The sequence below is a fragment of the Orycteropus afer genome, unplaced genomic scaffold, assembly GCF_000298275.1.
Source record: "Orycteropus afer afer isolate SDZICR_OR568_19922 unplaced genomic scaffold, OryAfe1.0 scaffold00051, whole genome shotgun sequence".
Classification (NCBI taxonomy): Eukaryota; Metazoa; Chordata; class Mammalia; order Tubulidentata; family Orycteropodidae; genus Orycteropus; species Orycteropus afer.
The window spans coordinates 937198-948596 of NW_006921638.1; the positions used below are offsets into that span (position 1 = coordinate 937198).

At 38.5% G+C, this 11399-nt stretch overlaps 1 protein-coding gene across 1 annotated transcript; it reads right to left on the reverse strand.

The window, feature by feature from the left end:
* Positions 1-5187: 5187 nt before the first annotated feature.
* Positions 5188-6246, reverse strand: GPR33 (G protein-coupled receptor 33). The gene has a single exon (XM_007938584.1). The coding sequence runs from the start codon at positions 6244-6246 to the stop codon at positions 5188-5190; it is 1059 nt and encodes a 352-aa protein (XP_007936775.1).
* Positions 6247-11399: the final 5153 nt, after the last annotated feature.

The following is an 11399-nucleotide window of genomic DNA, read 5'->3' on the forward strand; positions in this document are numbered from 1 at the left end:
TATTATTTTCTGTGCTGAGCTCATTATGTTTATGAATTGTATTATCATTTCCTTTGTTGCTATTGTTTTAGTATTTGCTAAATATTTGTGCTTGTTCTCTTCTTTATTATGATGTCAAGGTTTATCACTTTTGTTTGAGGTTACCCTGTGATTTATAATTTTCTCCCCGAGTTTGGAATAGTCTGTTCTACCTTGCAACTCTCTTGACTTCCTCACCATTTAGAAATTCTGTAACTACACAGTATTTTCCCTCTTTTTGGCTTGTAGTTGTCCTCATTTGCCAATGGATGTCTCTGGTTCCCTGTTTACAATCTTGTAAGCTTATTTTATTTTGGATATGTCCATAGCTGTGGTTTCTGGGTTATGTCATATTGTGTATTTATAGTTGGTTGTTGTTTGCTATTTTTGGTTCTCTGTTCAAAGGACTCCCTTTAGTATCTCTTGTAAGGTTGGTCTGGTTTTAACAAATTCCCTTGTTGTTGTTGTTATGTGCCGTCAAGTCAAACCCCACTCATAGCGACCCCTCCTTGGGTTTCCGAGGCAGTATCACTATGGAAGTAGGATTTCCCAACCTTCCTTCTGAGTTCCCTTAGTTTCTGTTAATCTGGAAATCTCCTAATTTCACCATCATATTTGAGGGACAATTTTGCCGGGTATGTAGTTCTTGGTTGAAAATTTTTCTCTTTCAGGGTTTTATATATACCATAACATTGCCTTCTCACTTGCATGGTTTCTGCTGAGAAATCAGAGCTTATTCTTACTGGTTGTCCTTTGTAAGTAACTTTCAGGATTCTGTCTTTGTCTTTGGTTTTGATGAGTTTGATGATGATATGCCTTGGTGATTGTCTTTTGGGGTCTATTCTGTTTGGGGTTCTTTGGACTTCCTGAATGGATATATTCTCCTCTTTCATCATATCAGTGAAGTTCTCTTCCAACAAATCTTGGACAATTTTCTCAGTGGTTTTGTTTTTCTCTTCTTGTTCTGGAATTCCAATGACACATAGGTTATTCCTTTTGATTGTATCCCACATGAACCTTAGGCTTTCTTCATTTTGTTTTGATCTTTTTTCTGAGTGATCCCTTTCCATAGAAATATTCAGGTATTTGTCTTCAATCTCATTAATTCTGTCTTCCATTGCATCAATTCTACTCCTTTGCCCTTCCAATGTGTCATCTATTTCTGATAATTTAGTATTAATCTTCTGGATTTCTATCTGTAGATTTAGAATCATTTCTAACTTTTCATTTATTTTGTCATTTTGTTCTTGTATTTTCTTCCAAATTCTTCTAGGAATTTGTCTGTGCTTCCTTGATCTGTCTCTCAGTCCTTTGAAGATACCTGAATATAATTCTTTTGAATTCCTTATCAAGAAGTTCCAAGGCTGTTTCTTCTTCAGGAATGTGTTCCAGTTCTGTATCCTGTTCCGTTGTTTCTACCACTTTATCTTGCTTTTGTGGATTGTGATGGTCCGTTGTCTCCGAGACATTGTGACATTGTTGTATTTAGATCTCTGTTAACTGTTTGTGAAGAGCCACTAAGGGCGAGTCAAGCTCTACTTCGTGGTTGTTTATCATAGGCCCATTGGTGGAAAAGGAGGTGGTGACTATCACCCAGTAAGTGAAATTTCAGGAGGTGTGGGTGTAGTTATGTCATATGGGGACTTTTGCTGTCTCCCACTCAGTTAGACAAAAATAACAATTGAATAACCATCAAAAAAGTAAAAGCAAATGGACAGAAAATACACCATTTAATCACACTGGAACAGTAACCAAAAAAGAGAAAAGGGGGGAAAAAAAAACAAAAACAATACAAAAGTAAAAACACCGCAATATCTGGGGAGAAGGAAATAAGAGATAAAAGTAGAGAGATAGAATAGTGAAGGAAAAAATTGGGAAAAATGCAGAAAGAAAAACAAGGAACGGGTTTACCCACAAGAAAGGAGAAAAAAATTGGAACCAGCAACAAGGAAAAGAAAATAAGCTGAAAACTAGCACCTGGGAAGGGAAGAATAAAGAATGATAATAAAAAGGACAAAAGTAATAATAATAGTAGTTGTTTTAAAACAGACAAAAACAAACAAACTGAAAAAAAGAAAAAAGGAAAATAAAAATCTGGACAGGGTGGGGCAGGGCACCCAGGCTCCGTCAGAGCACAGAGACTGGGATGGCATTCCTTCAGCCTAGAAGGTGCATGGGAGTGAGGGATTGCCGCACCTCTGTTCACCAAGCAGGTGTGGGGTATAAGAGTAACAAGGGGATTGTCACACCTTTCTAGTAGTCTGTGCGTCTGGGATGTGTTTGCAGTTCACAGCAAGTGGAGCCTGTTCTTAAGTTCCTGGAACCTGGGAGAATTCTATTTCTGTAAATATCCAAAATGGTCAAGCTGCTTGTAAACATTCAAAATGGCTGTGCCCTCCAGATAGGCAAAAGTCCACAGCTCAGCCCATCTTCCTCTTCTCTGCTTCCACTTTTATTCCCCAGCCACCAGAGCAGTCCTCCATGAAGTCCCTGGCTAGCAGGGCTGATTTTTAGGTTAATTCTTAGGTCCTACCACCACTCAGCAATATGAAATCTGTCTGTGCCATCAGGATCTCTGCCAGCCCGCAGCTCTGTCTATCTCCTTTTTTGGTATTTTCATTCAAATTCTTCTGCTAGTTGGAGTTTTGTCTACTTCTGTATTCTTCCCTTCAAAGCTCAGGGGTCCAGGATTATATTCTGTATTTGTGTTAATTTGTTCCCCTTTTCTTTGTTGAAGAGGGTCTGTGCATCTTTCTGCCTATTCTGCTATCTTTCTGGAACTCTCTTTCCTTGCCCTGATTTGCTTTTTCTTATGGAAATCCATGGTATCTTTAATATTCTTTGCCAACACCATAATTCAAAGTCTTCAGTTCTTGTTTGTTCTCCCTTATTCATGTGTTCAGCTTTCATATGCATATGAGGCAATTGAAAATGCCATGGCTTGGGTCATTGTAGGTCCCTTTGCTTTCTAACACTTTAAAGAGTCTTTTGCAGCAGATTTGCCTAATGCAATACATCAATTGATTTCTAGACTGCTGCTTCCATAGGCATTGGTTGTGGATCCAAGTAAAATGAAATCCTCGACAATTTCAACCTTTTCTCTGCTTATCATGATGTTGCTTATTGGTCTAGATATGAGGGTTTTTGTTTTCAATATGTTGAGGTGTAATCCATACTGAAGGCTGTACTCTTTGATCTTCATTAAATGACCTAACAGAGGTCACCATGTACCTTCCCTCAAGGATGCCAGAACTTTGGATTCTCTCCTGGGGGAGGATATTTCCTAAGTCATGTAGCCTTTGTCTCAACAGAAACCCCTTCTCCCTCCTTGGGCACCCAAGACCCTGGGCCAGATTCTGCACATAAGGCATACTCTATTCTATTCATATGCCAGCATTCTGGGGTCACCCTTTTTCCTTTGGAAAAAGCATGACAAGACTGTTAGATAGGAAGGATGGTGGACCAAGATAGTTATCTCTACCCACTTAGATTTCTCTTTCTAGAGTAGTTGGCCAGGGAAGAAGTATGTCTCAAAGGGCTTTATGTTTTCTAATAAATTCTCACAGTTAAGACATTTATACTTTTTTTTTCTGGGGGGTAAAGTAAAGAAAGCAGAATCAACTTCTACTGAATTAATGTTAATTCTTAAAAAAATCTAGCAAGCCTTTTTTTCTGATCAAGTGAATTTCATAGCTACCACCCTTAGGGTTAATTGGTAATTGCCTGGAGAAAGATGTCTTTAAAAAATTTTTAGGTTTAAAGTGCATATTTTTTCAAAGCATTTATTGCCATATTCAAATCTGATCTAACAAAGTAAGAATGTGTGTCCCTTGGTACAATAGCATTTTGAATCTTTGCAATAGCAAAACTCTTGGAAAATGATGGCTTTGAATTATTGTCCCCTCATTATAAAGAACCTACAGGGAATAAGACTTCTTTCTCACTTGGATCTGATATAAATTAAAAAGAGGACTGATGAGGCAGCAGTATAGCTTCATAAATCAAAGGTTAAGAATCACATTTACAACATCATCTATTGCTTGCTTTCTTACAGCTCTGTTTAATATTCATAGATCTAACTAGAGTACAGTGTAGATGTCTCTATATTACAGGGAATTTTTTTTTCAATTTTTATTGTGATTTGGGTGAAAGTTTACAGAGCAAATTCATTTTCCATACAGTATATCATACACATTTTTGTTTCATGAAATTAACTGCAATTCTCCACAATGTAACAGCTCTCTTCCCACTTCCTCCCCATAGTTACCTCTTCTCTGGTATAGGGAACTCCTATACACTCTCTCCGCCTAAGCTATCCCCTTGTGCAAATAGTGCCCTTCTGTGAGTGTATTTTCCTAATGTAAATGTTCACCTAATATGCCTCTCTATTGTTTGGCTGGAAGCCACAAGAGTGAGTTCAGTTCCAGACCTGTAGGGTAACTAGGGGCCATAGTCTTGGGGGGTCTTACCAGGCTTTATCAGACCAGTAAGCCTGGTCTTTTTTTTTTTTTTTTTGATTTTGAGTTTTGTTCCACATTATTTTCTCACTCTATCCAGGGTCTCTTGCACTGATCCCTTTCTGAGTGGTTGACAGTGGTAGCCAGGTACCATCTAGTTCTGGTCTTAGGGTCATATAGGCTGAGGATCACATGATCCACTAGTCCCTTGGACTCATTGTTTCCATGTGTCTTTGGTTTTCTTCATTCTTTGCTCTGGATGAGAAGAGACCCATCATTGCACCTAGATGGCTGCTTGCAAGCTTTTAAGACCCCAGTCACTAGTCACCAAAGTAGGATGTGGAACAATATTTTTGTGTAGTATGTTATGCCAATTGAACTTAATGTCCCCTGTGACCATGGTCCCGAGCCCATAGGTCCAACTATTTGCTCCCTTAAGGTAGGTGGCTGTGGCCAAGAAGCCACCACATTGTCCCTTGTCAGCTTTACTAGACACCTGAATATTCTTACAGCACATACAAATATGCAAGTAGAAACATCGTCGGCCAACCCTACACATGGCCGTGGGCACACTTCACTCTGCTTAAATATACCTGGTCATTCAGCCTGTCCACCCATCTATCCACCCATACTGTACATGCAAAAGGGTTCATCTTTGTTGTCTGTACCTCTACAGAGAATTTTTAATTTAAAAAAGCAGAGGCCACACCTCTCATGGTATAATTGACACCGTATCCAAAGTCTGAATTCCAGCTCCTGAATTTATGTTTTGTGTCCTTTCTGTGGAAGAATCTTCACTGAATGTTGACTCAAACAGAACAAGAATGGACTTCTTGAAAACTTTTTTGAAGTTCTCCCCAATAAATAGGTAGAGTGTGGGAGAAAAGATGGTATTGAAGGAAGTGGTTATCACTGTTAGTATCAGAGTTAACTGTAAAAGTAGTGACTCATTCTTAGTGAGAATTAAGCCCTGCAATACATGGTAGGGTATCCAACACACAAAGAATGAGATAATGGCAGTCATCATGACTTTGAAGGGCTTGCTAGATTTAACCAAGCCCCTCTCTTTTATCTTGTGGGCTACTCTCCCATAACAAAAGATGATGATGAAGAAAGGCAGAAGAAAGCCCAGCAAGAAGCGGCTGATGAAACAGGAGACATGGATCCATTTTCTCAATGCTTGAATCTCTTTGCTCTCCCAGTTAGTAGATATAGCATAGTTATTTCGGCAGATCACTGTTCCTTTATGGTCTTTATGTGTCTCCCTGAAAACCAAAAAGGGCATGCTGAGGACAGCGGCAGAGATCCAGACTCCCAGGATGATGGTGGAAGCCCGGCGTGGGGTTCGGTGCTGCTGTGACCATACCGGGTGAAGAGTGAGAAGATAACGATCAAGACTGATGGTGGAGAGAAAGAAAACCGAGGCAAACATTCCCAGAGACAAAGTGCCATTGAACACTTTACACATGGCAGTTCCAAAGTTCCAGTGATTGTCCTGAAGGTAGGACGTGGCCATAAACGGCAGTATCAATGTTGAAATAAAATATGAGAGAATGAGATGAAAAAATAAGAGCGTATTGACAGTCTTTTTCATTTTGAATTTTAGCACCCATAGATAGAGGCCATTGGTGATGGTACCAATTATAAATGATATGAACAAAGGAAGGGCAATGATCACAGTGGTTTTTGAGGCCGAAGCTGAAAGGTGAGTGCTGTTTCTTACTAAAGTGGAGACATTGACCAGGTGATTAGTGGAGTTGGTCAGATCCATAACTTCCTGTGTGGTGAGAAACAATGAAAAAAAAAAAGGTTAAATGTAGAGATTAAAATAGCAATTTTTGCATAGCAGTAGCCAAAGTCACAGTATTTTACAATGCCAAACATAATATTTCTACAATAACACAAATCAAATACTATTTTTGTAAGGTCCATACATTTATGTGGTATGATGAACTCAGATTAATTTGAGCATCTAAAATGGAAATAATATAAAGGGCATTAAATAAATGTAAAAGAGGAATGCAATTTGTAATATTTTGACAATTATTAAGTCATTAATTTAGTAGCCAAAAATATTCTATTTAGACATTATCAGAACTCTGTCTTGATAGGCATAACTTTTAACAATAAAGCATTGTAGAATCAATTTACTTGACTAAGACTCGGTCAGTGTAAATATTGTTAATGAGATTAATTTGAATAACAAAATTAACAGTAACTGCTGCAAATTAGTAATCTGGGGGAGCTATAATTAGATTTCTCATATGAGTTAACAATGTACATATAAAAAAATAAAACCAAACTCACTGCCATCAAGTTGATTCTGACTCATAGCGACCCCCATTGGGTTTCCGAGGGGGTAAATCTTTAGGGAAGTCGATTGCCCCATCTTCCTTCCGTGGAGCTGTTGGTGCGTTTGATAGCAGTCAAATGTCTCAGGCACCACCAGAGCTTCTAACTCTCTCTTTCTCTCTCTCTCTATATAAACAAACTCACTGCCATCAAGTCCATTCCAACCGCTCCTTGGGTTTCAGAGGAAGTATCACTACAGAAGTAGATTGCCCAACCTTCCTTCTGAGGAGTGGCTGGTGGGTTTGAACCACCAGTCTTAGGCACTACGCCAATAGAGCTCCCAAGAATATATACAGTAAATACTATATCTAGTATCCTAATATGCAGCATTTCAGAGTATGAGCTGATATTCATAATGGGAGCCCTAGAGGCACTGTACAGATTGACAAGTGTCTTCAGAATCATCCACGAAAGAGAAAGTATATTCTAGAATATTGTAGTAGTTTTTTCTTACTTGAGGATGGGGGGGAGAGTGAGAGAAGTTAAAGAACTCACATTTATCAAATACATGTCAAGAGCTTTATATAAAAACAATCTCTTTTATTTCTTATAACACCTGTGAGGCAAATATTTAAACAGAGGAGAAAGTGAGGCTTAGAAGAGTTAAATTTAACATCCCCTTTCATTGTGACAGGTGAGGAATCGAACTATTGTTTCATGTTACTTCTTTGAAAATTGGTAACTCATGTGGAGTGTTTTTGATTATGCTCCATGAATCAGAATACTTGATTATCCAGAATATCCAGTTTCTTGATTATAATTGGTAATGGTTCCTATAGTATTGAAAACATAAACCTGAGAATGGTTTGGAAAATAAGAGCTATTATAACAGACTCATTAACAAATTGGTTTTTGATAAATTGGATAGATCAACATAAATTCCTAATGATGCCTTTTTTTCATAGTAAGCAAAAACAGTCTAAGAATATATTATTGTTGTCAGTTGCCATCAAGTTGATTCCAACTCACAGTGACCCCATCCAGAGTAGAACTGTACTCCATAGCTTTAAGGCTGTGACCTTTTGGAATCAGATTACCAGGCCTGTCTTCTGAAGTGCCTATAGGTGGATTCAAACCACCAACCTTTTGGCTAGTAGTTGAATGCTTAACCATTTGTGCCAAGAACTCGTAAGAATATATATAAACTCACTGCTGTTCAGTCGATTTGACTCATAGCAACCGCTCCTTGGCTTTCCAAGACAGTATCTCTACAGAGCTCCTAAGAATACATAGAGAGAAAACCCAAAAACCAAACTCATGGCCATCTAGTTTATTCCAACTCATAGCAACACAAATTGGGTATCCAAGGCTGTATCTTTATGTATTTTTTATGGAAGAAGACTGTCTCATCTTTCTTCTGTGGAGCAGCTGGTGGGTTTGAATCATCCATCTTTTGGTTAGTAGCCAAATGCATTAATCACTACACCACCAGAGCTCCTTATATAGAGAGAAGAAATTAAATAATTGCTAGTTATAGCCACAAATGTCTTAAGTTAATTCTGCCTTCTCAGAGAGTGATAAAATGGTTCTCTTTTTCAGAAAATATTTTAATAGTCTGCATTGAGAATAAAAAGTGAAGTCTGCAGAGTGTGGAATGGATAGCAGTGGTGAGTGAAACAGCAGGGACCTGAGAAGAGCCTGTGCAAAGGTCCTAGGACCATGAGTAGAGGCAGGAGGACTGAGGACAATCTTAAGAAGAGGGGGCACAGGAAACACACAACAGGTGATTGGGAGCCCTCAAGCAGGAAGAAGGCCAATGAGGTGTTTTGAGAAGCAAAATTGGCACAAGGGACTTTCAGATAGGAATGTCTAATATTTTATATTAATTCATTTGTTCTGTTTTGATATAGCGCACTGGTCCTTCTCATTAAGCAAATGTCTTGTATTGGTGGTTGCTAGAGAATCAAAGTAAAAGGGCTTATGTTTCCTCTTTGGGATGGAACTGGGATGGAGAAAAGAGACCTCCAGCAGGAGATAGATGAGATGTGAATGAGATGATGAATGTGAGAGGAACCAGATATTGGAGGATGAGTAGAGAAGGAGAAACACAATCCCTGGAGAACTGATATCGTGTGTGTATGGCTCTGTGTGTATCTGCATTTATGTGTGTATCTGGTGTCCATGTGTGTTTATTTGTGGATTATGTGTAGTACTTGTGTCTGTGGTGTGTGGGGTGTGTGTGTGTGTGGTATTTATATATTTGTGGTTTCTCACTATGAATGTGTGGTACATTTGTGTGTACATGTCTATATGTAGGTATATATATGGTCTTTCTGTTTCTGTGGTATGTATGTATATCTCTGGGGTGTGTGTGTGTATCTCTGGGGTATGTGTGTGTGTCTGTATTTGTGAATGTTCTCTGTGTGTAAAGTGTGTGATATCTGTATGTGTATGTCTGTGTAGTGTGTGTATTTGTGGTATTTTTTTGTGTGTTTGTGGTGTGTGTGTGTGTGCCCTCTTTGTGCATGTGCATATGAGAAACTCGGTAACAAAATTCCAGGAAAGATTTTTTTTTTTTTTTAATTGTGTATCTGAACTGTGGGAAGGCATCTAAAAATAATGCAAAATAAAAGTAAAACGTTTCCCATCAATATTGATAGTGATTGTGAATATCATAAAGTTTCCTAGGAACTTTGATTTATTGCATATAACCAGGAGATTTCTTTATCCTAAAGAATCTTTTAAAATAATTTTAAGGTCCTTGAATATAACAAAGTGGATCAGAGTTCAGTCTCTGGCGTCCCACAGACCTAGGTTTAGATCCTACCTCTTCCACTTACCAGCTCTGTGACCTTAGATACTTAACCCTTTCAGCCTCTTTCACCTCATTAACCTCAATGAGTTTTATGAAGACTACTTAGCTCCAGTAAGTTTTTACATATTATTTTGCTCAACTTGTTAACAATGTTTTAAGATCACAAAGAGCCTCATTTTGCCCTTTTTATATTGTAGGCCATTCCTTTCTTCCCCAAAGCATCTCTACTGAATTTTCGAGTACTTCATAGGGCATTTGCCTGTTAACCAGAAGGTTAGCAGTTCGAACCCATCAGAAGAAAGATGAGTCAGTCTGCTTCTACAAAGATTCATAGCCTTGGAAACCCAATGAGGGGTCCCTATGAGTTAGAATCGACTCAATGGCAGTGAGTTTGGTATACTCCTCAGGAATATTTGAAAAATCTAAACATCCATCAATTAGAGCAGAAGCTCTTAGATTTAGAGTTTTGAAGCCTTGCTGTAGTGATATCTTTGGCACAAGCAGCTCTCAGGAAGACCCTACTTCTTTTGGGGACACCAAACTGGTGTAGGGATCAGAGAACCTTGGGAAGCTGATCTAGAATAAAACTAGAGGGTCTATTTAGATGATAAAACTAGGGTAAACCTATTAGCCCAGGGAATCTTACCTCAGAGGTTTATCTTCATGACAGATGGTCCTAAACAGGCCAGAGTGACTTTACATCAGCAATCTTCTCTCTATAGACAGAGGTAAAAATCAGTGACACCATCTTCATTTCATCTGCCTTTCTTCTTAATGCTACTTCTCAACCTTGAAACTACTATTTAAATATTCAGTGAGGTCTTTTTTGCTTTTTCACAGTTCCTGTTTCTGTGGAATGAATTGCTACAGAGGTGGAAGTAGATAGAAAGTATTTCTTCAAATAATTTCTCCATTTTAAGGGAGGACTTTAAAAACTCCATAAACAAAATCATTCTACTGAAGGTTAGTAAGCTCCTTTCAGATGCTAAAACACTGATTAAAAGATACCTTCTTATTTTTGGTCATCCCAGCAGGCACCCACTCTCCCTAAATTCTAGGTTGTCCATTATCTGATGGACAGATGTTGTTGGGTACAGAGAGAGAGGATAAATATCAGTCATGAAAAAAGGATAATCTAGAAATGAAGTACCTAATCTTGCTGGAGAAAAACTTGTCAGAAAGATAAACACAAACACTGAGTTTCGCATTAAAATGGAATGTATGAGGACAGGCCAAAGATTGACTTTTACTTACTTTGGGAAGATGAGGACTGATAGCCAAAATGATCCGCATTTGTAAAATTGTTCAGAACAGTTGGAATGAACCTAGAGTTGGTTATCACATCCTAGAAGATGATCTCATTATACGAAAATCCTACAACACAGACAATACATATATGAACCATTACTGACTGAGTCCTACATTTGTTATTTTCCTCTCTCCAATCCATCTCTGAAACTTTTTAGGGTCAGCCTCTGTGCTGACCCTCAGTGTCCTGATCGTCTTCTTGCTTCCTTTCCTCTTTGTCTCTTCACTGTCAGTGGAGAAAATACATCAAAACCACAGGGTGGTTTCAGTGAAGAGCTTTATCTAGTTTGTGTTAACCTTAGAATTTTAAAACTTTCACTTCTAGATGGTAGCCTTATTTAAAAAAATAGGCTTAAAGTTTAGCTCAAATTCAGTATGGCTATGCTCTTCAATCTGTTGTTGTTATGTGCCATCCAGTTGGCCCCGACTCATAGTGACCCCTCCTTGGGTTTCCGAGGCAGTATCACTACAGAAGTAGATTGCCCAGTCTTCCTTCTGAGGAGTGGCTG